The sequence below is a fragment of the Neolamprologus multifasciatus genome, chromosome 3 (assembly GCF_963576455.1).
Source record: "Neolamprologus multifasciatus chromosome 3, fNeoMul1.2, whole genome shotgun sequence".
In the NCBI taxonomy this organism is placed as follows: domain Eukaryota; kingdom Metazoa; phylum Chordata; class Actinopteri; order Cichliformes; family Cichlidae; genus Neolamprologus; species Neolamprologus multifasciatus.
In genome coordinates this window covers 41732875-41760617 of record NC_140441.1, presented here as the reverse complement: position 1 = coordinate 41760617, position 27743 = coordinate 41732875, and the positions used below count along the sequence as shown (strand labels likewise).

The following is a 27743-nucleotide window of genomic DNA, read 5'->3' as shown; positions in this document are numbered from 1 at the left end:
GTGGGAGACGGAGATATAGCTAGAAAATCAGAAAGTATTAGCAGTTACAGCACATTTTGTTTAAATCTTTATTAGAAAAAATGTATTTTTTGTTAAAGGTGGTTGTAAAGATTTACATACACCAACTGTACAAACAGAAAATAACAGAAATATGATAGCTTTCACTTTGTGCTGGTGTTCGTTTATTTTGTGAGTCTATCTCGTAGCAGCGTACAAAACATTTGGCTCCAGCTCCCTCTGTGCTGCAGGCCTTCTCATGTTTGTTCTGGTATGGAAACTCAGTGCTGCATAGTTCATGGAGTCAGACTTTGCATTCTGTAATGGAAAATGTTTGAAGTCACTAATCTCAAAGCATTAAATGTTAACCTGTTGACATCCACCAGGTCACAGGCAGCCCATCAATAGATAAGATTAACATCCAACTGCTATTTATTGAAATTTAATCTTTTGGCAACGTCCAAATGGGAGAGATGGAAATATGGTAACATTTTCTGTTTTCTGCATTTTCGGCATAGCTAAAACAATTAAACCTAAACTTCGATGGATTGCTGTTGACTGATGGAAGCTAACAGTTTAAATAACTGAATCAGACGATATAACAATAAATCAACTGGAATCCAAGGTTAAAATAGATTACCTCACTGTGTTGCAAATTCTGCATCTCGTCATGAGCTAAATGACAGAAACAGTACATCTATCAGTTCTTTTCTCAAAACATTTGCAATTTCAGTTTAAATTCAAACACATAAATACCTGTATGAAGTTTCCTGATGCTAACAACCAGACCAATGATGACCAGTAAAAGGAAAACAGTTAAACTGCTGAGGATCAGAGTTGATAGATTAGTTAATCCATCTTCTAAAAGAACATCAACTGCAAAAAAAGTAGCACATATAGGTTATTCTGCCTTTTTGACAATTACTCAAAAATTAAAGTAAAAGAACAATCTTACCTTGAACCTTCAAATATGTTGCAGTGAAAACACTTGGCCTTCCCATGTGCAACTCTCCACAGAATTATAACCCAGAGTCAGATGGATCCACTTGTTTGATTTCGAGAAATACCACAGAGGTGTTGGATGTCATGTTAAATTTAGTATCTTGAAATCCATCACAGAAGGTAGCACAACTATTAGCAGTCGGCATAAAAGAGATGCGACTGGCATTGAGTCTGTTGGCCAGTCTGAACCAGAATATGTGGGTTGCAAAACTGCTGAAGTTGGAGCACTGCAGTGTGACTTCTTGTCCAGGCTCAACCACCACAGTGTAAAACTGTGCGAGTGAAACAGATATCCAACCTGAAACAATCAACAAGTATTCATAAAAGACAAATTTCCAAAGAACGAAACAAAACCTAAAACTTATGTTGTCAATTAACTTTTGTAAATTTAATTTAATGGCAACAACAAAATGCAACTAACTACTGATAAAAAAATAGATAGGTGTACTTACTGAGAGTATAGAGTAAAAATGATAGCAAGTTGAAGTTAACCATTGTGCACACGGCCACTGCAACGGCACTAACTGAATGGTGCTCCAGCAAAAGTGATCTCTAGACAAAGAGGTGGGCTGTTCTTATATGTGAAGACTGACTGCAGACCAACTGCACGGGAGCTTGTAGAAAAGCGCAGCAACAAAAATCAGGATATCATCGCTTCTTTGTTAGATTTGTTTGTTACTCAATCTCAGTAATGCTTTTGTAAACCTTTCAATAACACTGGCACATTAAGTTTTTCTTTGATTATTATAAATGCAGATCATGACAATAACTACTGACTTCACAGTCTATGTCATTAAGCTTTTTTACTAAACTAGCAGCTTTGTCATTACAAAGGTACAGTATCCAGCTAGCTAACTAGATAGCTCCTGCAGTTAAAAGTTTATGTTCAGGTTAATATTTTTAAAACAGTCATGCAATAAGAAAGATATATGATTATATCTTTAGTGGATATCTGACCTCTATAAAAGTGATAATTAATTGACAGCAATGGAATAATACCAGTATAAGTTTAACCTTGCTATAGCAGAGGGTGATGTGAGTTTATGCAAGTCTTAAGTCAGTTAAGTGTGATCAGTACTCAGGATGCTGCGAAACAATGTAAGACTGGTTTACCGTGTGTGAAGTCACGTCAACAAGTTTTGTTTACTGTGTAGAAATAAATTCACTCTGAGCAACTTTTCCAGATAAACTGACTGAATCAATCCCATTTGTGCCTGAAGAAATGAGAAGAATCAGCAATAAAACTAAGACTCCTTAAGACCATGAAAAACCCAATCTTCAGGTCAACTGTATGTCTATTTATGCATGAATCCAAACAGCCAAACATTGGATGAAAAAAACTCACCTTGATTAACTTTGACCTTGGCATGATTGTTGGTGGCAGAACAATTAGTTCGGGTTAAAAACAAAAAAGATCCAGCTACCCCTCCACTAAACAATATTCCTTTTTTTCTGCAGTGCAGCAAACATATTCTCGTATAGACAGTGTTGGGGAGTAACAGAATACATGTACCAGCGTTAAGTATTTAAAATACAAAATATGAGTAACTGTATTCTGTTACAGTTACCGTTTAAAAAGGTGGTATTTAGAATACAGTTACTTTGTTGAAATAAAGGCATTACACGGCAGTATTTTCCTGTTTGATATGTTAAGCTACGCTCTCTCTATTTTTGGTAATTCCACGCTGGTGGAAACGCAAACAGAACACACATTAAGAGGCTCAAATGCCTGTGTTTTTTCTCTGGCGGCCCATGTCACTAGGGGTGCAACGATACACGGCCAACACGTTAACGAGCTAACTGCGCTAACGCACTAGTTCCCACCCTTGTAATTGAGCACTGCGTGGCACATCCAACATACTGTTTTACTTTAGTCCATGACGCGCTTACCTTCAGGGTCATACTTCACATGAAAACCAAAATAGTTCCAAACGTCACATCTGAATGAGGGTGGGGGAGGTTCAATTTGCCATGTTGCAATGACAGCTTAACTTGCCCTGCGCTCAGTGAATCTGCGTTCGACTACTCCGCCTAGGCTGCACTGTCGAACGCAGATCCACTGAGCGCTCAACACAGACAGCATCGTCAGAAGGAAAGTTGATAAAATAAATAAAAAATTTTGTATTGTTCAATTCATATGTGTACCAAACCGAAAGCACTGTATCGAACGGTTCAATATCGATACGAGTATTGTTGCCCCCCCACATGTAACCTCAACGTGAAGAAATATTTTTAAAAATTATTGCTCAAAAACTGATTTAATATGAAGGCAATAGGCAAAGTGTTACAGGCATAGCCCTAAAGAATGTAGCCTCATGGGCAGTGTAGTCCAGTTGTAAGTAAGCTATTAAGACTCGACTGTACACCGTGTTCGTGTTTTCCTCTGAAACAATAAGTTCCGTTGGTGCAGCCTTTCAACGCCTCTCTGTCTCTCACTAGCAAAGTTGAACCAGACAACAAAGTAAAGCTAGTTTTCATCTAAGAGCCCAACACGGAAACTGACGTATTAGCCAGAGGTCCCTTTACTACAGTTCGGAGCCGTGGACCTGTTTTATATACGCGTGGAATAGTTTTCTATACGAGATCGCTGCAAAAAGTGCAGCCTTACCTACTGTCCACCCTACTGTTACTCATTTTCATTGAGATTTAAAAATCCAGTTGTTATTGGTATGGCGATTCACCTTCAGTAATTGTAATAAATCACATAGCAATAGAATATTCACCTAATTGTAAAAAGCATGATAGTATATTAAGTAATCCAAAGTATTCAGAATACGTTACTCTCATTGAGTAACGTAACGGAATATGTTACAAAATACATTTTGGTGCATGTATTCTGTAATCTGTAGTGGAATATGTTGAAAAGTCACCTTCCCAACACTGTGTATAGATTACTTTTTTGTTGACAAAAAACTTCATCCTAATATCAAGACTTGTAAATATGATAGTATTGTAATGTCTGATAGTCCACTTGTTTCGAACTCAGCTTCAGCTTCAACCTTTTGTGTACTTCTGGGGATTCAATCCTCTTCTTTTGTCAGATAAAGAGTTTGTGGAATATATTTCCAAACAAACTGATATCTTTATAAGAATAAACATTACGCCTGGCATGGCCTACAGTACGGTTTGGGAAAGCCATATGATATCATACTGTTCATATACTAGAAAACAGAAACAGAAAAACAGAAACAGAAATCTGAATTGATGTACCTTATTTCGCAATTGGATGAGCAACACTCTACAACCCCCTCTCCAGATACGTATAAACAAAGATTAACTTAAAAAACGGAATTTAATTGAATTGAAGCAGTAGTGACACTTTTCTTTGGTAACCACTGGCTGTCTCAGTGATGCCCATAACACAATGTAGGCTTGACTCTTTGGTATCACTCTTAAACACACAACTTAAAGCATATAATGCATAATCTGATGAGGTTTACACTCATTTAGAAGATCTTCAATTGGCCAGGAAAACTTGTTTTTTAGCTATTAAAAAAGCTTTCTGCAAAGCTAAGTTATCTTATTATTCATCACTGATAAATGAAAATATAAATAACCCAAGATTTTTTTTTCAGTGCTGTACCCAGGCTAACAAGGAGTCAGTCTGTCTGAGGTTTTAACTGCTCAACCTGCATGTATTTTGCCCTGTTGTTTGGAGATATTTACACCAGAAGTGTCAACGGGAATAAAAAGAAACCAAACCCATATTTGTTATGAGGATGATCTAATTATTGGATATTGCTTTTCTTGAATGTTTATTTAGGCTTTCAGTTTCAGACTCAGATAATTTTGCAGTGGTACCTGAAGTGCTTGTGTAACTCTCTTCCTTCTGTCTCTTCTAGCTTAAAACCCCTTGCCTGTTAGTGAAGATCCTTTATGGTCACATGAGTGAAGGGATGCTGACAATTAAATTTCAACAGCTGTCCTGTCAAATATACTACATCTACATACATAAAACCTGGAGAGAAGCAGGGAACAGATGTTGCCATCCAGCACAACAGCTTTTCCTCATGTACTATGCCCCTAGAGCATACAACCTTTATACAGCACAATGTTGATACTGCCCAGGTGTGATGGTGCATTTGTTGCCCAAATGTGCCTGAATACTGAAGGAATCGGATGCTTCCCTGGAGATATGAGTAACAGAAGAGCTTTTGGTGCAGCCCACAATCGTGACTCCACACATCCATCAGGCTGTTTGGAGGCCTCTCTGAAAATACCTAATCATTTTATGTTTTTTGATAGGTTGGAACTACGCAGCCTCTCATCTCTGCCCCCGAGTCTGACCCCTCTGTCTCGATCCCTTGCTCTGCTGTTTTTGACCAGTTTGAGCTTGTGAGCCTGTCAGATTTTGAAAACCTCCATAGCACTGAGTCAGGACTCTTAAAGGTTTTTAATGATATTTTCCTTTCCTGTTTAGGTTTTGTTAGTTTAGTTATTGTATTTCTGGGTTTTTGTTTATGTTTGCTCTGCCTCAATTAAAGACGTGTTTTCAGTTTCAGTATGTTGTGTTTGCATTAGGATCCACACTCTCTCCACTCTATGGCAGACGTGACACTGCCAGATTTATCTGGCTCTGAAGCAGAAAGATATTTCTGCTTGTCTATTAAACCGCTTCTGGCATGTCTAGAAGATATCAAAACTTTGATGGCCCTAAACTTTTTAAAATGTAATTCATTCAAACAGATGTGGTCGTGTTTGGTCCGAGCGGACATTGTGATTCTTTCTGTACTGATTTGGGACCCCTGGCAGTATTTTTAAACTTGTTACTAACCTGGGTTTTACAAACTACACACAAGCAGTTTGTGTGTTTGTACTGCTCTCTTGAGCGCTTCAGTTGACACAGTTATACAGTCTGAAACAAGCAGAAGCAACAAACAGTTTAGTTTCAACTAACCAAAAGATGCATGAACAATTCCTGAATAGCACTGGAGAATTTATACATTTGAGAATAATTCATGACAAAAAGTTACTGAAGCTTAAGGAAAGTAAAGTTGTTATAAAGATGAAACACTTTATAATGAATGACTGTTGGAATGCAATGACCACTAATGAACACTTCAGGATTGTGCTGTTATTTTGCAGCAGAAATCAATGTTATGTACAAATGAATATAAAAGCAATATGCAACAAGGGTGATATTGTCACGGTCCTGGGTCGGAGACGAAGTGTTTTTGCTATTTGTACTTTTACTTTTGATTTTATTATGAATCATGACTGTTGGTGTTTTGGTTTCCCAGTGTTTATTCTGTGCTCCCTCTGTTTTTGTTAGGATGCCTGGGTCGTTGACCCAGGGCTTTTGAGTTTATGATATTATTTATAATTTCTAGTCTTTGGGTTTTTGTGAGTCATGTCTTATGGTTTGTCTCTGTGTAATCCTTGGTTGCTGTCTCCCCTGTCTGCTGTATCCCCGTGTCCAGTCTGTGTCTGCCCTGGTCCCACATCTCTGTTCCCTCTGTTGTAGTGCCTGCATGTGAGTCCGTGTCTTTTGTTCAGTCTGTGTTTTGTGTTTCCTGTTTTACTTTGAAGGTTTCTGTCTCTTCTCAGTGTGTTCAGTTTACGCTTCCTTGTCTCGTCAGTTCTGATTTGCCCCAGCTGTGTTTCCCTCCTGTTGTCCATTCCCTGATTGCTCCCTCTATGTATTTAAGCCCTGTGTTTCAGTTTGTCTGTGTCGCGATCTACCGTTTAGTTAGCTGCGTGGTTTTTTCCATTCCTTCGGTGTAAGTGTATTTTGTTTTTCCCTGTTATGTTATTTGAGTTTAAGATTAAAGCAGTTTTTGAGTTTAAGTTTTGTCTCCGGAGTCTGCACTTTGGGTCCTTCTCCTGCCTGCACGCAGCCCCCACATAACAGAAGATCGCGACCATAACATGGACCCCGCAGACTCTTTTTCCTCGGAGTTCGACGGCGAGATGATGCGGATGGTGAGTCTGCTCGACCACATTGCCCAGTCGCAGGATTTACGGACTATGGCAGTTGGGCTAAGTGCAGTCGATGCCATCATTCGTTATAACCCTCAGCTCTCTCAGTTTGCTAAGGACACTCAGTTGGATGGCACCATTACTGCCTGGAGAGAGCAAGTCAAGGCTGGTGAGCTTGCTCTCTCACTCACTACATCTTCCCAACCGCTGCCCCAGGACAACACACACTCTCCACCTGTCTCAACACTGCCACGGACTTCCTCCCCCTCCCCACACCAGCCGGGTCCTCGTTCGCCTGCCTTTTTCCTGGCGGCTATGTGGTCAGAGGATGAGGGGGAGGTCTCCTTTTCTCCACCAGTTCCTGTTTCCTCATCCCGAAGGAAACGGCGTTCAGGCCGCCGCCGCTCCAGGACAGTTGAGTATTCTGACTCTGGACATTCTGACATCACACCCACTTCATCTGTTCTGCAACCTGGTCCTGCTGGAGGGTCCCAGGGGCCCGTCCGGCCTTCATCTGTTGGTCCCGCTGGGGGTTCTGGAGAATCGCTCCAGCCATCTTCAGTCTCCACTGGAGGGGCTGAGTGGCCCGTTCAGCTTTCTGTCTCCACTGGAGGGTCCGAGGGACCAGTCCGGCCGCCTGCCTCTGCTGGAGGGTCCGAGGGACCGCTTCAGCCGCCTGTTCCTGCTGGAGGGTCCAAGGGGCCCGTCCAGCCGCCTGTTCCCGCTGGAGGGTCCGAGGGGCCCGTCCAGCCGCCTGTTTCCGCTGGAGGGTCTGAGGGGCCCGTCCAGCCGCCTGTTCCCGCTGGAGGGTCCGAGGGGCCCGTCCAGCCGCCTGTTCCCGCTGGAGGGTCCGCGGGGCCCGTCCAGCCTCCTGTTCCCGCTGGAGGGTCCGAGGGACCGCTTCAGCCGCCTGTTCCCGCTGGAGGGTCCGAGGGACCGCTTCAGCCGCCTGTTCCCGCTGGAGGGTCCGAGGGGCCCGTCCAGCCGCCTGTTCCCGCTGGAGGGTCCGAGGGGCCCGTCCTGCCGCCTGTTCCCGCTGGAGGGTCCGAGGGGCCCGTCCTGCCGCCTGTTCCCGCTGGAGGGTCCGAGGGGCCCGTCCTGCCGCCTGTTCCCGCTGGAGGGTCCGAGGGGCCCGTCCTGCCGCCTGCCTCCGCTGGAGGGTCTGAGAGGCCCGTCCTGCCGCCTGTTCCCGCTGGAGGGTCTGAGGGGCCCGTCCAGCCTCCTGCCTCCGCTGGAGGGTCCGAGGGGCCCGTCCAGCGACCTGCGGCGCCACCACCTGCGGCTCCCACGCCGTTCCCTGCAGCTTCGCCCTCGCCTGGTCCGGCCTCCGAGTCTTCGCCCTCGCCTGGTCCGGCCTCCGAGTCTTCGCCTGGTCCTGCCTCGCTCCGTCTATCTTCGCCTGTGCCTGAGGTCCCCGTGCCGTCTGGTCCTGTCCGGCCTGCTCGTCCTGCACGTCCTGTCCGGCCTGCTCGTCCTGCACGTCCTGTCCGGCCAGTTCGGCCACTTTCCGGGCCGATGACTGAACATCATTGCCGTCACGGACAGCCCCCTGACCTGCGTCGCCGCCGGCGTCTCCCGCCCGGCCGGCCTCCTGACCTGCTCGGTCGCCGCCGGCGCCTCCCGCCCGGCCGGCCTCCTGGCCTGCTCCGCCGGCGCCTCCCGCCCGGCCGGCCTCCTGGCCTGCTCCGCCGGCGCCTCCCGCCCGGCCGGCCTCCTGACCTGCTCCGCCGGCGCCTCCCGCCCGGCCGGCCTCCTGACCTGCTCCGCCGGCGCCTCCCGCCCGGCCGGCCCCCTGAACTACCCGGGTTTGGACTGTTGTGCCGTCAGCCTCCGGGCCGGCGTCCTGAACTTTTTCGGGACTGTTGCCTGGGCCTCTGCGCCTTTCATGGGCTTTTGTCTGTTTTCGTTTGGACTGTTGCTGGGCCGCAGTGCTGTTTTGTTCTGTTTTGGGTTTTTTGCTTCCTGTATTTTTTGTCTTTGGCTCCGTGTGTTTGTTTCGTTTCGGTCCCTCCATCCTGTTCCCCCGCCGCCCGCCCTGGTTGGGTTGTTTTTTTTTGTTTTGGTGTTTCGGGTTGGGCTGTCTGGGAGCCAGCCCTTTAGGGGGGGATACTGTTAGGATGCCTGGGTCGTTGACCCAGGGCTTTTGAGTTTATGATATTATTTATAATTTCTAGTCTTTGGGTTTTTGTGAGTCATGTCTTATGGTTTGTCTCTGTGTAATCCTTGGTTGCTGTCTCCCCTGTCTGCTGTATCCCCGTGTCCAGTCTGTGTCTGCCCTGGTCCCACATCTCTGTTCCCTCTGTTGTAGTGCCTGCATGTGAGTCCGTGTCTTTTGTTCAGTCTGTGTTTTGTGTTTCCTGTTTTACTTTGAAGGTTTCTGTCTCTTCTCAGTGTGTTCAGTTTACGCTTCCTTGTCTCGTCAGTTCTGATTTGCCCCAGCTGTGTTTCCCTCCTGTTGTCCATTCCCTGATTGCTCCCTCTATGTATTTAAGCCCTGTGTTTCAGTTTGTCTGTGTCGCGATCTACCGTTTAGTTAGCTGCGTGGTTTTTTCCATTCCTTCGGTGTAAGTGTATTTTGTTTTTCCCTGTTATGTTATTTGAGTTTGAGATTAAAGCAGTTTTTGAGTTTAAGTTTTGTCTCCGGAGTCTGCACTTTGGGTCCTTCTCCTGCCTGCACGCAGCCCCCACATAACAGTTTTGTGTCATCCCTGCCTGTGTGTCCCCTCTAGTGTAGTCAGGTCTCTGTGTTAAGCGTCTCTGAGTCTGTGTCTTTGCGTGTGTGTGTGTGTGTGTGTGTGTGTTTCCTGTTTTACTTTGAAGGTCTGTGTCTGATGTCAGTGTGTTTATGTTTCCCCATGTCCTGTCGTGTCTGGTTACTCCCAGCTGTGCCCTCCTTCTGTGTCTCATTCCCTCTTTGTATACACTCTGTGTATTTAAGCCTTGTGTCTGCGTCTGTTAGTTGCTGGTTCGTCTGCGTTATCCCCCTCCGTCATCCGAAGTGGTTTCCCTGCATCTGTCTACGTCTCCTTGCATCTTCATTTTTTGTCTCTAGGTTTCAGGTTTGTTTAATGTGTAGTTTTCCCAGTTTGGGTCCAGGCTCAGTTCTGTTTTTCGCCACCCTTGCCTTTTTGTATTTTCAACCTCCATTAATAAAGCTCCCTCACATCAGAAGTGCCTGCATCTTGGGTCCTTTAATAATTCCACACAGCTTGCCCCGCGGGCGTTGACAGATATATGAGACCTTAGGTTGTATCATCTGATGAAAGAGTTTCAGATGTATTTATATTAACTGGACTCTATTGTATTTATATATGTTGTGTTTGTTCAAGACATTTAGCATCATGTTTGTTTGGCGACAAAGATTTTAAATGAACAAGAAAATATTGAGAATTAATAAAACAGAACATACAAATGTACAATTACAGTAGCATTGTTTCTTCACTGCAGAGTTAGAATTGCTGCATCATATCATTAATATGCTACAGCATCATTTCCAGTTACATAGTGAGTCCGTCTGGTGGCAGTATAGATCGTGTCTGTCTCGATCGCTCTTATTTTTGCATTTGGTCGAAATGTCGCTGCAGCATATTTTGGGCCGTCAGGGCCATGAATCTGATATGAATAATCATAACCAGTGTTCAGTTTTTTATGATTGATAATACAATAAGTTAAATAGTTCAACTGAACCCATCACCAATTTATTGATCTTGAGGCTAATTTTCGGTAAACAAAAATGAAGCTGCCAGAACTTTGGCTAAGTCACCAACAGCAAGGACAAGCTGAGAAAACTCAGCTGATTTTATCTGCATAGATAGCAAGGTTTCAACCAGAGGAAATGTTTCATATACGTGTGAAGTCAGCAGTAATAAAAAACAGGTCTTTTGCAGGAAGAGGAAGAATAATTTTGTGTTGTTTTGTCTTTTGATCAAGACATATAAGAGCATAACATAATACATACAGTATCCAGTCACAGTTATATCCATGTGCCACATGAATGTAGTCTTTATTTTTCAAGAACATTTGTAGTCACCAAGTATCGACTGTTTCTGTTCAGGTCGTGTGCAGATTTCCATTTCATTAATAATCACGTTACATGTTTGTTTGGCCAAATACACTTTGATGGACAAAGTAAGAACTCAGAATTAACAGGAAAACACATACAAAAATTCAGTAAGCATTGGTTCACCACAGCAAAGTATTTTTTTCTTAACAAGAGTTTTTCATTTCCCCAATAAGTCATGATAACCTCACCAGGCAGTTCAAGTCGCCTGCTGATTCTATCTGGTGGAAGCATAGATCACATTCGGCTCGATCTCTCTTCTTTTTGGTTTTGGTCGAACTGTCACTGCAGCATAGTTCACCTCATCAGATCCATGATTCTGTGAAAAGCACATTTATTATGAGTATTATATACATATTAATTATAATTATAGACAGATATAAGCATTAACAGTGAAGTGTTTATGTTACATTTCTAAAGGAAAGGAGACAATTAGTCAACAGCTAATTGCAACATACGAACTAAAAATCTCAATATGTAATTTGCACTGTAATGCTGTAAAGGCACATTTTGTTTAAGGGCTGCTAATCAGAGCATAAAAGTACATTTTTAGATTGACTCACCGTGCTGTGGTCCGGATTCTGTTCTTCTTTATTTGCTGATCCACAAAAAACAAATTAGTGTTATTCTATTTCATAAACCAATTAAACATTTGTGAAGAGTAAAGATTATAAGAGCGATTTTGTAGCTGTAAAAAGTACCCGTCTGAAGTTTTATGTTTTGAACAACCAGACCAATGATGACCATTACAAACATTACAGCATACTGTATAAAAAGGCTCCCACCTCAAATTGTTCTGGATTCTTATTTTCATGTTCTTTAGCTGATAATTCAAAGACATGATCATCAATTCAGTGAACAATACAGTGACATTAAAAGCCTTTGTGGCAACATTTGTATTTTTTCATATAGTTGACGTTTCACCAAATATGAGAAACACAGAGTTGAAGTAAAAAGTACCTGATTTCCCGAGTTGAACAACCAGACCAATGATGACCATTAAGAGGAAAACAGACAGACCACCCAGGGTGATGCTCGTCAGCTTTGCTACTTCGTGAGCCTCTAATACTACAATAATGGTAAAAAGCAACACGGCTGAAATTTATTACACATTCATGTGTTTTTAATCATCTGCACAATAAAAGAAATGTTGACTTACGTTGAGAGATGAAGTCCATGTCATCCTGAGGCTCATCGGTGCCTATTCAAAAATAAAGCCTTGATTTTTTTTAGTCCTTATTTATGTATTTATCTTAATCTATAACCACCATAGTCTTTGTATACAGAGTGTTGACAATAATTACATTGCATATGTAATATAAATTAAAAGAGGAACAACCGAAGAATGAGGAGGCAAAGACTTTACAATAATCTTACCTCCAACCTTTAATTGCATGACGCTTAAATTTAGACGTCCTTCTGAGAAATATTCACAGAAATACAGCCCAGAGTCAGAACCATCCACTTGTTTGATTTTGAGAACGACATGAGTGGTGTTTTGTGTCATGTTAAATTTTCCACGTTGAAATTCACCATAGTAGTTAACAACGTTATTAGACTTAACAGCAATAGAGTTGACTGTGGTTCCGTTGACCAGTCTGAACCAGAAGGTCATAACGTCATAGTTGTAAATCCTGGGCCACTGCAGAGTGACATCTTCACCTGCCTGCACCTCTGAGGTCTGAAACTCAGAACCTGAGGCAGCAATCCAGCCTGAAACTGTGGAAACAATGAGATGTTTAATTGCTCTACATGGTGCTACACCTGTGAGTGTAAAGTTACTAATAAGCAAATGTGTTTAAATTATTATGGGTTAAAAATGCAATAAAAGATTAGCTAATGATGTCAAAGAGTAATAGAGCAAACTTACAGAAACAAGAAAGAGCTAAAGCTTGTATCACGTTCATCATCGTGCACATGCATTATTAAAAAATTGGTTGTTGTTAAAATGCTGATAGTGTCAGGGTTAGCTGTGTGGCAGGCAAAGGGTAGACCCAAAAGAGGGAAGTTTTATTGCTGTAAAGTTATAAACCATAGCTAAACACAAAACTCTAAAACTAGAAACTAAGAACCGGAAACAAAAAGCTAGAAACAAGGAGTAGCGATGGAAACAAAGGGAACAAGGAAACTCACTGCAACAGGAATGACACGACAATAAGCAGAGGAAAAGAGGGAACACAGCTGGAAATAATCAAACTAACAGGACAGTAGGAAGCAAAACTGAACACAGGATGAGCGCCTGTCAAAATAATACAGGAACCACGCAGACCAAGACGCACAGGCTTGACACTTGGGGAAGAAACAGGCATGGGTGATAGACATGACGGGCTGGGGAGAACACAGACGACACCAAAACAACCAGAGCACAAAAGGGAGCAGATTAAATGAAGAAGAAACTAAGAATTAGAAAAACAAATGTTTAAACTAAGAAGAACAAGCAACCTAAACATAGGTTCAAATGAGACCTAAGAAACATTTACTATCTGTCATGGGAACCATGAAAGATAGTAAAAGTCAAAGAGTCCTTGAGTCAACACTTTTATGACAACAAAAGACATGCTGTTATATGACAAAGTCGGGTTTTAACTTCCATTTGATTTACTACTTTATGGGCCATCCTACTTGTATTTTTTTTTTTAGGAATACATCAAATAATAATCAAATAATGCAACCTACAAAGAACAGAAGGTAACTGAAAAAACGGTTCTCCATCATGGAAAACCAATCACACCCACTCCACTGTGGTCTGAAACTTACAACCCAACACAGAAAATACAGCCTGAAGCAGTAGAAACAACAAGATGTTAGTTTGCAGCCTGCTGCTGCCTCCTTTAAACCTGCCTGGCAGCGGCTTGTGCCTGGCGGGGGCCTGCCACGCAGTCTCTGGAGGTGGAGGTGCGTCAGGGTCTACGCCTGCTGGAGGTGGAGGAGGAGCTGCTCCAGCCGGAAGTAGATGAAAAACTGGACCCCTCGATGGTGGAGGAGGCGTGCGAGGGGCTGCTCTAGCTGAGAGTGGTGGATGAGCTGTGCGAGGAGATGGAGGTCCACAAGCCACAAAGGGCTGCTCGGCCTGAGCCTGAGGTCAATTAGTCTGGAGGATCTGCGCAGTCCAAAATTGGGGAGATGCAGCATGACACCGGCCGAACCACCTGGGAGCCTCAGTGCACTTCCACGGCTGCTGTGCCGCCGCTGGATATGCGGGTGGCCCCAAACCTACGACACCGGCACCGCTGGATGCACGGGCGGCCACCAAGAACGACACCTCCCCATTGCTGGGCCAGAAGCTGGGGGCGCCAACGGTCCGGGCCAATTCAATCTCTCGCTTGCAGGGGGAGGGAGTAGGTTCACCTGGATGTTTTCTTTGGCCTCAGTCGGATGATGGAGGTATGTGGCGGGGCGTGGTCTGCAATGCAGCTGCAGGCGAGATGCGCTGCTGGCAGCTGGAAAACTGCAGCCGTGCTGTAACAGCAACATTGAGTGTTGATAAAGTGTGTGAGATTCTGAAAAGCATGAACATGTGGACGGGTCTTTCATAGTTGTTACACAAATCAAGGCTTCTCAAATCACTAGAGTTTGAACACTAACACATAAAGTGTTAACAAAAACCCAGATGAGCCCAGAAACCCCAGGTGGCCCCAACAAAAACAAAGACCAAATCGCAGTGCATGCCATCAGTACGCCAAGCCTGAAACATACAGGAAGACCAGTGCCCAGGGCCCCTGCTGAGAACCAACAGAACCCAGACAGCACAAGAGTCAAGGGCAGTGAACAAACCAAAGGCTCATGAAGGACACCAGCCAGCTTAATGTGACACGATGAGATAGAGATGATGCTCTTATCATGCTACACTGACACATGAAAAGAACCATGTATTAAAAGGAGGGATTTTACAACAAATACAGCAACAGTGGTTTACAAAGAGATTATGTAATTACCCTTTCAATAATCTTTTAACTCTTGTATGATTTGTGCAGTAATAATACAAGCAGAGGCATTCAAAGGCTACAGGCAGCACATCCACACCCAGATAAGCCTTTTTATCATCAACACATGGACTTTAACATTGATCTCAGGCCATGTGAACATAAAAAATAATGCTCGGTGTTTGCTGACATGTTCTCAAAATAAGCAGCAGATTTCCTTTCTTCCAAATAGGATGCAGGTGCAGAAGCAAAAACCTTGCTCAAAGAAACCCTTTCAAAGTGGTGAAATCCAGATAAGCTCAGCACTAGTTTTGAAACAGTAGGTTAAGGCACAATGTGCATAAAAAAACCCCACACCCTAACAAACCAGAAAAGTGATAAGAGATCTTCAAAGATGATTCCAGATACTTCTGTGAACCCAGACTGAGGTTAAAGTCAAAGTTGCACCGCTCAAGATTCATGCCGGCAATTACAAGAGGATTCCAGAACCACAAAACTTACTCAGAGTTTTAAAGATTTGCACACTGATGCTGAGGAAGACAACAAGGTTGATCAACGTGCTTTGGCCTTTCAATCTACAGCTGCGTTGGAACAAACGTGAGAGTGTTGGGTGAAAAAGTGCCCCAACAAGAGCTTATCAAGCTCCAACTAAGTGACACATGAGGGGAAAGTCTGTCACCAGGTATCAGCAGCTAAACACAGACAATACCTGTTTAGGATGGTGTGACCTGAGAGGTTTTTCAGTTGTGTTGTGTTTTCTGTGATTCGTGATCATTTTCACATATGATCAACATCCACATAAACACAAACGCTGGAAAGGCTTGAAGAATCACTCAAGGTGCTTTCTTCCTGAGAGTTTCAGCTTCTTCTCTAGTCCTAAATTTTATCCAAATAAATTTGTGCGTACATTATTTGAATCTCACAACTACTTCACTAATAAATTATTAGTGCATTTTCTGTATGGCAGTTAGACCTACTTATAATGGTCAACCCTAATAATAATAACAATTACTGCTGTGAGTTCATTTGTTATATCAACCACACAAATTTTCACTCATCGTCTTAAATTCCTGGATTGAAGTGATTTTGCGATGCCTCCAATATGCTTTGAACCCCCACAGGGTGTATTTACTCCTTCAGAGATAAATGTGACTGATTGTTTCATCTCCCCCTGTCATGTGTTTGCTGGGAGCTCTCCAGGTCTCCAACAGATTCATGCATGTAGTGCAGACATTGATGATTTCATTGCCAGTCTTCTGTCTCCTACCACCAGCACTGAGTCAATGGGCATGACAGAGCTGGCCTTCTGGCTTTCTGTCAAATGAAACCAGCCTGGCCTTCAGAGTAGAGCCTCTTACTGGATCAGTGTTTTTTCCACTAAAAGCATGTCACCCTTTTCAAATGCATTAAAGCAGTTGACCTAAACAGCTGAAAGAGAGATGTGAAACTTTTATGTGAAAGCAGTTCAGCTATTTTTGCGTGTGGTTTCATTGCAATGCTAAAAGCTTTTGATAAACAGTGTTGCTACAAACTTTCTCTTTGTTCAAATGTCAAGAAAGACAACTTCCCCTTTTCTCATACAAGATAATAGAAACTGTGAAACAATTACTAATGTCAGTGTATTCAAACTAAAATCATGTTTGTGTTTTATATAAAACTTTCAGAGAAAACATACCTTACACCATAGCTCCAATGATTTCATTATTTTTGTTTTTGCATATAAGACCAGTGTAGCCCAGTCATAGATTACATATTGTTATAATTACACAAAATGTGTTCTTTATACCTGACTGTTAGGACCTTCAAGCCTGTAGTTATATTCATTATCAGTTAGAGCCCCTCCTCATTGTTCTTCTTCTTCTTTGGTGCAACCCTATGAATACAGTGTCCCCCTTTGGCCCCTCCCTTTTTTCTACAATTCCCCTGTGGGGGAGGAGCTGGAGCGAGTAAGTTATTTACTTGGAGGTCTTTCTTTTTTTTTTACCCTTCTTTGTCAGACACAACACAGAAACACACCGGTTACACCATCAAGACAGGAGTTTTTTTTAAAATAACGTCTCTCTTAGCATTTGAATTAATGAAGTAATTTCATATTTGTTGTTAGTGCTGAAATCTTCCTGTGGTGCAGACTTTGTCCATTTATTTGTCTTCAAAGGGTGCATGGCTGCAGTTTTAATCACTTTCATTAAATAATTGTAATTATTTTTCTACAAATCCGCAAAGTCTGACATTATGTAATCAGTGTTGGGAAGGTTACTTTTAAAATGTATTCCACTACAGATTACAGAGTACATGCCCCAAAATGTATTTTGTAATGTATTCTGAATACTTTGGATTACTTAATATATTATCATGCTTTTTACAACTACATGAATGTACTATTGCTTTGTGCGGGTGACCATGGCTAAGGGGGTTGGGAAGCACATCTGTAACCGGAAGGTCGCCGGTAGTCCTGGTAGTTGTGTCCTTGGGCAAGACACTTTACCCTACCGCATACTGGTGTTGGCCAGAGGGGCCGATGGCGCGATATGGCAGACTTGCTTCTGTCAGTCTGCCCCAGGGCAGCTGTGGCTACAACCGTAGCTTGCCTCCACCAGTGTGTGAATGCGAGAGTGCATGAATAGTGGCATTGTAAAGCGCTTTGGGTGCCTAGAAAAGCGCTATATAAATCCAATCCATTATTATTTATTACTATTACTTAAGGTCTGCGGCTCCGAACCGTAGTAAAGGGACCTCTGGCTAATACGTCGGGTTCGTAGCCGAAAAATAGCTTTACTTTGTTGTCTGGGTCAACTTTGCTTGTGAGGCGAGAGACAGAGAGAGGCGTTGAAAGGCTGCTCCAACGGAACTTATTGTTTTGGAGAAAACAAGCCAAACATACTGTGGCAAGCTCAGACAAGGAGGAGACAGATGTGTCGTTTGGTCTTGCTACCTTGAGTTTGCAGGGAGCACAGCCGTTTATTTTCCAACAGAAACACACCGCTGCTAACCAAACTGCTCGGCATAGCTTAGCACAACAACAACAACAAAAAGGCGCTCTCTCACCCAGGAAACACAAAGTCGCAGAGAAAGCGCGTCGCCCTGTAAATATGGCAACCGTAACGCTGCCGCCTGGAACAACAGAACGTGGCTGTCAAACAAAACCCAAACAGTCCTGACCCGCCACAATATGAAACAGGAAAATACCGCCGTGTAATCCATTTATTTCAACAAAGTAACTGTATTCTAAATACCACCTTTTTAAACGGTAACTGTAACGGAATACAGTTACTCATATTTTGTATTTTAAACACGTAACGGCGGTACATGTATCCCGTTACTCCCCAACACTGTATGTAATCAAAACAAGTAGATGAGGTGTCACAGCTTCTTTTAAAACTTTACTATCACATTACTATCTGCTGGCAGCTTAAGCAACATGAACTTTACTTCTCTCTCAGCTGCAGGCTCTCTGTCTCCTGCTGGTTTGAGGTTGAGGTAAACGCAACAAAAAATCTAGAATCACATACTGAAAAAAAGTGTCTGATCATATATGTTAAAGGACAGTGTACAGCAGCTTCCTGCATACAGTGGCAGGCAGTCTATGTAGGAAACAAAACAAATAGGGGCTGATGGGGTGAAGATGCAGCTGAAAGTATAGAGGAAATAGAAATAAAAACAAGAAGCAGCACGAACACCAGTCAAACAGGGAAATGAGTTTATCTGTTTGTAGTATAAATAACATGAGTTTCTGCTGCAGGCCTCCTGCGTCTTTTTACTGCTGATTGTAGTGCTGGATCCTTCAGGGTGCCAGGGTCCAGACTCTGTAAATCAAAAGTACAGAAATAAAATAACTGGCTTAAAGCTGCAAGCATCAAAATATTCAAACATTACAGCATACTGTATAAAAAGGCTCCCACCTCAAATTGTTCTGGATTCTTATTTTCATGTTCTTTAGCTGATAATTCAAAGACATGATCATCAATTCAGTGAACAATACAGTGACATTAAAAGCTAAGACTTTGTGGCAACATTTGTATTTTTTCATATAGTTGACGTTTCACCAAATATGAGAAACACAGAGTTGAAGTAAAAAGTACCTGATTTCCCGAGTTGAACAACCAGACCAATGATGACCATTAAGAGGACAACAGACAGACCACCCAGGGTGATGATCGTCAGCTTTGCTACTTTGTGAGCCTCTAATACTACAATAATGGTAAAAAGCAACACGGCTATAATTTATTACACATTCAAATGTTTCTAATCATCTGCACAATAAAAGAAATGTTGACTTACGTTTAGAGATGCAGTCCATGTCATCCTGAGGCTCATCGGTGCCTATTCAAAAATAAAGCCTTGATTTTTTTAGTCCTTATTTATGTATTTATCTTAATCTATAACCACCATAGTCTTTGTATACAGAGTGTTGACAATAATTACATTGCATATGTAATATAAATTAAAAGAGGAATAACCGAAGAATGAGGAGGCAAAGACTTTACAATAATCTTACCTCCAACCTTTAATTGCATGACGCTTAAATTTAGACGTGCCTCTGAGACAAATCCACAGAAATACAGCGCAGAGTCATACACATCCACTTGTTTGATTTTGAGAACGACATGAGTGGTGTTTTGTGTCATGTTAAATTTTCCACGTTGAAATTTAGCATTGAAGTTAACAGTGTCACCCCCTGGCTTAACAGCAATAGAGTTGGCTGTGGTTCCGTTGACCAGTCTGAACCAGAAGGTCATAACGTCATAGTTGTAAATCCTGGGCCACTGCAGAGTGACATCTTCACCTGCCTGCACCTCTGAGGTCTGAAACTCAGAACCTGAGGCAGCAATCCAGCCTGAAACAGTGGAAACAATGAGATGTTTAATTGCTCTACATGGTGCTACACCTGTGAGTGTAAAGTTACTAATAAGCAAATGTGTTTAAATTATTATAGGTTAAAAATGCAATAAAAGATTAGCTAATGATGTCAAAGAGTAATAGAGCAAACTTACAGAAACAAGCAAGAGCTAAAGCTGTTCTCACGTTCATCATCGTGCACATGACTGCTGCCCTGCAATGTCCGCAGATGGTGTGTTCACCAGGAAGGGTGACACAGTGTGATAAATGTGATAGAGGTGGCTAAATGCATTTAGGTCATAGAGTCATGATACACGTGTTTAGTCTTAAAGTGTTATTTTGAAGTTATTCTATATCAAAATGTCAATCATATAGATTTCACCTCTGTCATATTCTCAACATTTATAACTGAGCTACTCGTGTATATAAGAGGTCTTTCTTATACTTTGTAAACATTGTAATATTGTAATATTTAATTTAGTCCATTCTGTTACTGTTCTTATTGTCTTGGAGCAATAGTAACCTTCATCATCCTGAGTGTTTATCTTTTATTATTAATATTCTTTGTTTCATTCTCGTCCTAGTTCTTTGGTTTTGTCCCTATGCGTCTCCTGTGTTTCACGCCTCTTCTTTAGTTTCCTGTCTAGCGTCTCCCGTGTGTCCCCAGCCAGCCGTGTCCCTGTGTTGCAGTTTGTTACTCTTGTCTCTCTGCTCCATGTTCGCTCTGTCTCCCCTCTTTGTGTCTGTCTCCTGTTTCCTTTTTTTCTTTGATAGTCCTGTGTCCTTTGTTCAGTCTTGTGAGTTCTGCTTTTCCCCTGTCTCTTTACGTCTGACTAGTCTCAGCTGTGTTTCCACCTGTTCCCCATCCTCTTGTTATCCTACCGGTGTATTTTAGTCCTCAGTCTTCCCCTGCTTGTTGTTGTGTCATTAACATTCATGTGGTCTCTTGGCTCTGTGTTTTCCTCTGCACTTCCTAGTTCTCCTCCTTCTCCTGCCTCCCATACAGACGAATCATGATAGGTAACCACATAATTTTCTTAGGAATTAATAAAGCATTCTGAGTCTGATTATTTTCAGAAAATGCAACTCTACATATAATGATTAACACGCACAGTAGTTGGAAATTTAATCTTATTTTAAAGAAGAAGATTTGTCAGTTTATTTCAGCTTTGAAAACGAGACTCATTAATATAATGCCACCTACAAAAGACAGAAAATAACCTACTGCAGAAGCAGGGTCTGGCAAAATAGCCACCTGATTTATGAAAGTTGAGAGATGACAGAGAAAAGGATGGGCATTCCATGAAAAATTAACCTCCCATCTGACATACTGACTTTATTTATTACTTACGCGTTCAAATCAAAGTGTCAGAGCTGCAGCAGTCAACAATCTCTTTATAATTATATCCCAAATATCTATACGTGTATGCAGTCTCATGTTATCTGGCAATAGTGTATTTAGTTATTTGGTCTTGAACTCGGCTATAAAGCTCTGCTGACTGTAGAGGCCTTGTGATTTCACTTGGTCTCGGGCCACAGCGAGCTTTCCTCCTGTGGTATGATGTCTCTCACTCAGCCCTACCTCCCCCTGGAGTATTTGACTCTCCTTCTGAGTACAAATAACAGTAATTTTCCATTTTTGACCAATTCAAATAGGAGACAGTATTGTCTCAAAGGTCAGAGCCACAAGGTCAACTCCAGTCATTGTGCCTTTTTCTCCTGTTGCCTGCCCAACGAGCAGAATTATAACATGGGGGATAGTGAGCTCCTACCAATGGGAAGAATGGCGTCACTGGCTGAAGGGAGACGAACACCCATTTCTCATTGGACAGACCTGAAATCAGTCACTCAGTGGCAAACGATTTTCCTTTGGTTTCTGCTCTCTGCTGACATTTTTAGCTCTAGCCACATTCTTCATTCCTTCCGTGTAAATAAAGTCTGGTAAACAGTTTAATTGTGTGCACCGAGTCTGCATTTGGGTCCAAGCCTTGTGTGAACCACGGGTTCATGAAAAAATGTATGTGATGTTTTTTCATGTATACTAATGTCACTTTTAAAAACAGCATTTTCGAAGCACTCTCTACTTGCGAGCAAAAAGACCCCATCCCTTTCCTATTGGTGGAAAAATGTAATATGACAACCAATCAAAAATTATGAGAAATTGTGGCAGTTGGTTGTTTAGGAAGAGGGGAAAGATGTGGGAGTGACGGAGGTGAGAGAGATGGTGAGTTTTGAGATGTGAGAGATTTGTGGCATTTAGCATGTTTGGAGTGTGTAGTAAGTGTGTTCTTTAATTGTGTGTACCACTGTCGATTGTTTTGTTTTGTGTGTCAAAACAATGAGGTGACTGCTGAAAAGTTGCTAGCCGAAAAGCCACCAAAGGCAGTTTTTGAAGTGCTATATAAGAATCAGTCAATTCACCATTTACCTACGGCAACCAGCTGGGGGTGAGGGGCAAGGACAGGGCAAAGGAATGATCACTGACACTGTGGAAGTGTCAGTGATTAATAATAACTAACTGCAACATGTTATAATAAACTGTGAGATTATCCTTTTTTATTATGGTTTGGTATTATGATCCTTTTGTTATGCTTTGTTTATTAGTATTATTCTATGTTCTTTGTGAGGGGTTAGTTCTTGGGTTGTGTCTCGTGTTTAGTATAGGTTCAGTTCAGTGTCAAGTCTGTGTCTGTTTCTTGTTTCCTGTTTTATTGTGAAAGGTTGTGCCTCATGTCAGTGTGTCTAGCTTTGCTCCCCGCGTCTCGTTAGCCCAAACCGTCTCAGCTGTGTCTCCCTCCTGTTTCTCATTCCTTGATGACTCCCTCAGTGTATTTAAGCCCAGTGTGTGTTTGTGTCAGTGTCGCGTCGTCAATGTCTACTCACCCCCAGTTTCCGCTTTGTGTTCTGTTACCTGTTTTTGCCTGCCTGTTAGTTTATATTTTCCAGTTTAGTTAGTCTTCTGTTTGATCAGCAGCCTGCAATAAAGCAGTTTATTCTGAGTTTACTTTCGCCTTCGTGAGTCCTGCATTTTGGGTCCTTCCTCTCTGCCTGCCTGCACACAGCCATGACAGAACGACGCGACCATAACCTGGACCCAGCGGGCTCGTCCCGGGACAGCGATCTCGCCCGCATCATGAGCTTAATGAAACGGATTTCCCACACAGAGGATACTAAGGCGATGGCAATTAGGATAAATGAATGACCCACCCATTCTGGTTGACTCCGACTGTCGTTCACCTGCCTCTTTTCTGGCAACAATGTGGTCGGGGGACGAGGAGCCAGCTTCCACTAATTCGCCATTACCGGTCTCCTCTACATCTCCAGCCCCTGTTTCCAGGAGAAAGCGACATAAGCCCCACCTGCGCTCCACCCCTCAGCCGCATTCCAGAACTTCCGAACCGCCAGTTGTGGTGAGTGAGAAAGACTCTCTCGGTTCTCTCCCTAAGAGCAGGAATGCAAACACCAATGTATCTGGGTCCACAGACTCCAGCTCAGAGGATTTAAGGACTGATTTTCACCCAGATGCTAAAGTTGAGGGGCTAAAGGACTTATCTTGTGTTACTTTTCCTAATCTTGGGACAAATCCCTCTGAGACAGCCAGCCCGGATTGTGTTAACCCTGAGTCAGTTTCTCCTCTATGTGACAACCCCATATCGGACTTTTCAGGTTGTGCCAAAACTGAACTTAGAGGTCTCAAAACTGTCTCAGCTGACATATCCGTCTCAGACACTGATAGTTCAGATGCTGTTTATTCCCATTCTTTGGACGTTAAAGACTCTTCTTTTTGTGCTCTTTTGGGGCCTGGGAATATAAAAACTATCATCCCAGAAACTGTTTCTTTTGCCGGGGAAGCCCAGCCAAAAACTGTTTTTTCAGAGGCTGCGTTGGGGTTAAGGGACGGTGTGTATTCTGCTCCCCCTGAGCCAGGGAATATTACTATGAGTACTACCACACACCTGTCACTCTGGTCATCAGCTCAGTTAGACGCTCAGCAGCCCTCAGCTCAGTTAGCCGCTAAGCAGCCCCCTAGGAACTGCACCGTGCCAGCGCTGCCTGAGCAGAGCCAGCGCCCAGTTCTGTGACTTTTTTCACTGGGGGGCCCGAGGAGCCTGTCCAGTCCCATGCCACGTCAGCTGGGGGGCCCGAGGAGCCCGTCCAGCAACCTTCCTCGTCAGCTGGGGGGCCCGAGGAGCCCGTCCAGCAACCTTCCTCGTCAGCTGGGGGGCCCGAGGAGCCCGTCCAGCCACCAGCTGCTCCACCACCTGCAACATCCACGTCGCCTGCAGCAGCAGCAGTTTCATCCACGTCGCCTGCAGCAGCAGCAGTTTCATCCACGTCGCCTGCAGCAGCAGCAGTTTCATCCACGCCGCCTGCAGCAGCAGTTTCATCCACGCCTGCAAGCAGCAGTTTCATCCACGCCTGCAGCAGCAGCAGTTCCATCCACGCCTGCAGCAGCAGTTTCATCCACACCTGCAGCAGCTGCTGCTTCCGCCTCGCCTGGTCCAGCTGCAGCCTCTTCCTCCTCGCCTGCAGCCGCCTCCTCATCACCTTCAGCGTCGCCTGCAGCAGCCTCCTCATCAGCTTCAGCGTCGCCTGCAGGAGCCTCCTCATCAGCTTCTGCGTCGCCTGGTCCAGCTTCCGCATCAGCCTCGCCTGGTCCAGCTTCCGCATCAGCCTCGCCTGGTCCAGCCTCCGCATCAGCCTCGCCTGGTCCAGCCTCCGCATCAGCCTCGCCTGGTCCAGCCTCCGCATCAGCCTCACCTGGTCCAGCCTCCACATCAGCCTCACCTGCATCGGCTTCAGCTTTGCCTGGTGCAGCCTCCGCTTCAGCTTCTGCCTCTGCCTCATCTGGCCCAGCCTCTGCATTGCCTGGTGCTGCAGGGGCCACGCCGTCTTCAGTACCCCAACTGCCACCTCAGCGTCGCCAGCCACTTTCCAGGCCTTTGGTCGGACGTCATCGCCGTCAAGGGCGGCCCCCTGAACGAGGCCGTCTCCGCCACAGCCTTTGGCGTGGCCGGCCTCCGGACCTGCTCTGTCACCGCCGCCACTGCCTTCAGTGTGGTCGGCCTCCGGACCTGTTCTTTCACTGCTGCCACTGCCGCCACTGCCTTCTGCGTGGCCGCTCCCCGGATTTGTTCCACCGGTGCCGCTGCTGCTGCTTTTCGCAAGGTCGGCCCCCAGAACTGTTTGCCCGTCGCCACCGTTGCTGTCCGCACGGTCGATTCCCAGAACTGTTTCACCGTCGCCGCCGCTGCCGTCCGCACGGTCGGCCCGTGGAACTTTCTCGTGGAATTATGATGGATCTGGTTCTGTGTTGAACTGTTTTCTTGTTTATGAACTGCTCTGGACTCATGCTCCTTGTTTTCTGTGTTGTTCTTCCTTCAGTCCAAAGATCAAAGAATTGAGAATTTAACAAAACACATAGTAAGTGAAAAAGGTGAGTGAAGAAGAAAAACTCATGGGAAGCTCCCAGCAGCCTAGACCTATTGCAGTATAACTAACCCTCCAGTTTTGTGCACCCCCACCTTATTATTTTGTAAATTGTTGTTTGTTGTTGTTGTTGCTTGTGTACAGCGTCCTTGAGGGTTTTGAAATAAAATGTATTACTATTAATATTTTATTATTAACTCTATAAAAACAGAATGTTTTCAGCCTAATCTTAAAAGTAGAGACAGAGTCTGTCTCCCGAATTCAAACTGGGAGCTGGTTCCAAGTAAGCCTGCAGTGTGAGAGCGACATGCTCTATATGGTGATATTGCACTACGAGGTCTTTAATATAAGATGGGGCCTGATTATTTAGGACCTTGAAAATGAGTAGAAGGATTTTAAATTAACTTCAGGGTTTAACAGGGAGCCAATGAAGAGAAGCCTGTATGGGAGAAATATGCTCTCTTTCTAGTGCCTGTCAGAACCCTCACTGCAACATTTTGGATCAACTGAAGGGCTTTTCAGGAAACTTTTAGGTCATCCTGATCCAGCCTTCTCTGGCCTAGAAGTAATCCATGCATGAACTAGTTTCTCAGCATCACTCTGTGAGGATGTTATGCTGTTGTACATGACAATAAAACATTATAGCAACTTTACACCTCTGATGAAAAAAATGTCTTGACAACACATTCACTGTCTCTAAAGCAGAGTGCTTGCACTTCTCATTTTAACTGCATATGAACATTCACACTGACAATTGCAGGAAGTGAAAACACTTTATTTATATAGCACATTTAAATAAAACAGGCCTGCTGACAACTGAAATCATTTAAGCCATTGACAAACATTAAAAACATTAAAATACAAATATGAAAAATAAAAGCAATTTAACAATTAAGAAAAAATTAGAGAGATTTGGACATTGGCGTAACAATGCAAATCAACTGCCATGGGAATGTTAATTTCTTTAGAGTAATCTACAGGGTGGGCCATTTATATGGATACACCGTAATAACATGGGAATGGTTGGTGATATTAAAGTCCTGTTTGTGGCACGTTAGTGTATGTGGGGGGGGGCAAACTCCTCAAGATGGGTGGTGACCATGGTGGCCATTTAGAAGTCGGCCATCTTGGATATAACTTTTTTCAATAGGAAGAGGGCCATGTGACACATCAAACTTATTGGTAATGTCACAAGAAAAACAATGGTGAGCTTGGTTTCAACGTAACTTTATTCTTTCATGAGTTATTTACACGTTTCTGACCACTCATAACATGTGTTCAATGTGCTGCCCATTGTGTTGGATTGTCAATGCAACCGTCTTCTCCCACTCTTCACACACTGATAGCAACAAGGGAAGCAAAACTAATCACACTGAGAATGGAAAACGAGACTGTGAAAATAAAACAGGAAACATAATGAGATGTAGAAATGACAACACAAGCTTGAGAATAAGATGTGGAACACGCAGACATGAAATACATAACAGACTGGGAACACAAGGAGAGGAACATGGGATCAGATAACAGGGACAAGGGACGGACATAACTAAAAGTATAGCGGAAAAGAGAGAATTAGACAGGAAACGGGAAAATGACACAAGCGAGGGAGCATGGAAGATAATATTAACTAAAACCTATGACACACTAAATAATAACTCGAGAACTTAATATCCTAGTACATCATAAGAACTCAAAAATACAAAATAAACTCACATTGTCGAGCGCCCTGATAAGTGCGCTTAATCAGTATGAAGTCATACTCTGCCTCTTGTTGTCCCTGGGTTTTTTTGGGAGTTTTGCTTGTTGAATGTTTCTTTTGTCTGCCCCTTTTCGCTTTGCCTGTTACAAAGACTGTCTTCCCGTATGACTGTATGAAGGAAGCTGCCATATACTGGCCTTTAACAGACTGGATTAGCCACTTTTTAAAAAACTTATGGCTCTAAATTATTCATTGAGAGAGCTATAGCTCTGTTCAAATCACACAAAAACAACAAGAGTCAGAAGACATGAGGGAGGCTGAAATTCATGTTGCTTAAACTGCCAACAGATATTAGCTCTATAGTATTATTTATTAAAACAAATAAAAAAAATATTTTACTAAAATCCATATATCTATCAAAATTACATTTTTATGGTTGTTTCTTCAGTTGTTTTTCCTCTGATTTTCATCTGAAAGGAACCTATTATTAACCTATTTTTATTAAATGTGTGGTAAACAGAAACAATGGAACCTGATGACTGTCATACTTAGAGTGAGAGTCAAATGGTCTGAAGGGGGAGGAAGAGAGGGTGAAATGACTTATCACTTCACAGGAAGAAACAGCACAGTGTGGTCTGAGAGCAGCTGAAATCACAAGGCCTCTGCAGCCAGTAATGCTATAGTGAAACCTGGCCTACCTATTGTTTGGTTTTATAGGAACAAGACAGATGTTGCAGGTAATGAACAAAGTCTATGCAACAGTAAGACTTCACCAATAATAAGAAATTTCAGATGTTGTTATTGATTTCAACGGAAGTGCTCCTTGAAAAAGCTTTCCACTTGCTGATCTACTTATGAATGTGACTTAATATTATAT

At 43.3% G+C, this 27743-nt stretch overlaps 2 protein-coding genes and 1 long non-coding RNA gene across 3 annotated transcripts in view; 1 reads left to right on the top strand and 2 right to left on the bottom strand.

Annotated features, from left to right (window-relative positions):
- Positions 1-27743, top strand: part of LOC146523247 (uncharacterized) — a 339030-nt gene that overhangs the window by 161785 nt on the left and 149502 nt on the right. The gene's annotated exons all lie outside the window — the stretch shown is intronic.
- On the bottom strand, positions 10530-12892 carry LOC146523266 (uncharacterized). The gene is made up of 6 exons (XM_085153671.1): positions 12849-12892; positions 12356-12697; positions 12138-12179; positions 11939-12040; positions 11542-11576; positions 10530-11297 (listed from the first exon to the last, which is right to left on the bottom strand). The coding sequence occupies exons 1-6, from the start codon at positions 12886-12888 to the stop codon at positions 11196-11198; spliced, it is 663 nt and encodes a 220-aa protein (XP_085009797.1). The 5' UTR covers positions 12889-12892; the 3' UTR covers positions 10530-11195.
- On the bottom strand, positions 19637-27055 carry LOC146523265 (uncharacterized). The gene is made up of 3 exons (XM_085148247.1): positions 26881-27055; positions 19893-25016; positions 19637-19735 (listed from the first exon to the last, which is right to left on the bottom strand). The coding sequence occupies exons 1-2, from the start codon at positions 27053-27055 to the stop codon at positions 23764-23766; spliced, it is 1428 nt and encodes a 475-aa protein (XP_085004373.1). The 3' UTR covers positions 19637-19735; positions 19893-23763.

Bases quoted from the DNA above. Each gene is read 5' to 3' on its own strand.
- LOC146523266 (XM_085153671.1), bottom strand. From the start codon at position 12,888: ATGATGAACGTGATACAAGCTTTAGCTCTTTCTTGTTTCT. The intron at 12,180-12,355 runs GTAAGATTATTG...ATTTTTGAATAG, and splicing joins CATGCAATTAAAGGTTGGAG to GCACCGATGAGCCTCAGGAT. The intron at 12,041-12,137 runs GTAAGTCAACAT...TTGTAGTATTAG, and splicing joins CATGGACTTCATCTCTCAAC to AGGCTCACGAAGTAGCAAAG.
- LOC146523265 (XM_085148247.1), bottom strand. From the start codon at position 27,055: ATGGCAGCTTCCTTCATACAGTCATACGGGAAGACAGTCTTTGTAACA. The intron at 25,017-26,880 runs GTGAGTTTATTT...TCCACGAGAAAG, and splicing joins TTATCAGGGCGCTCGACAAT to TTCCACGGGCCGACCGTGCG.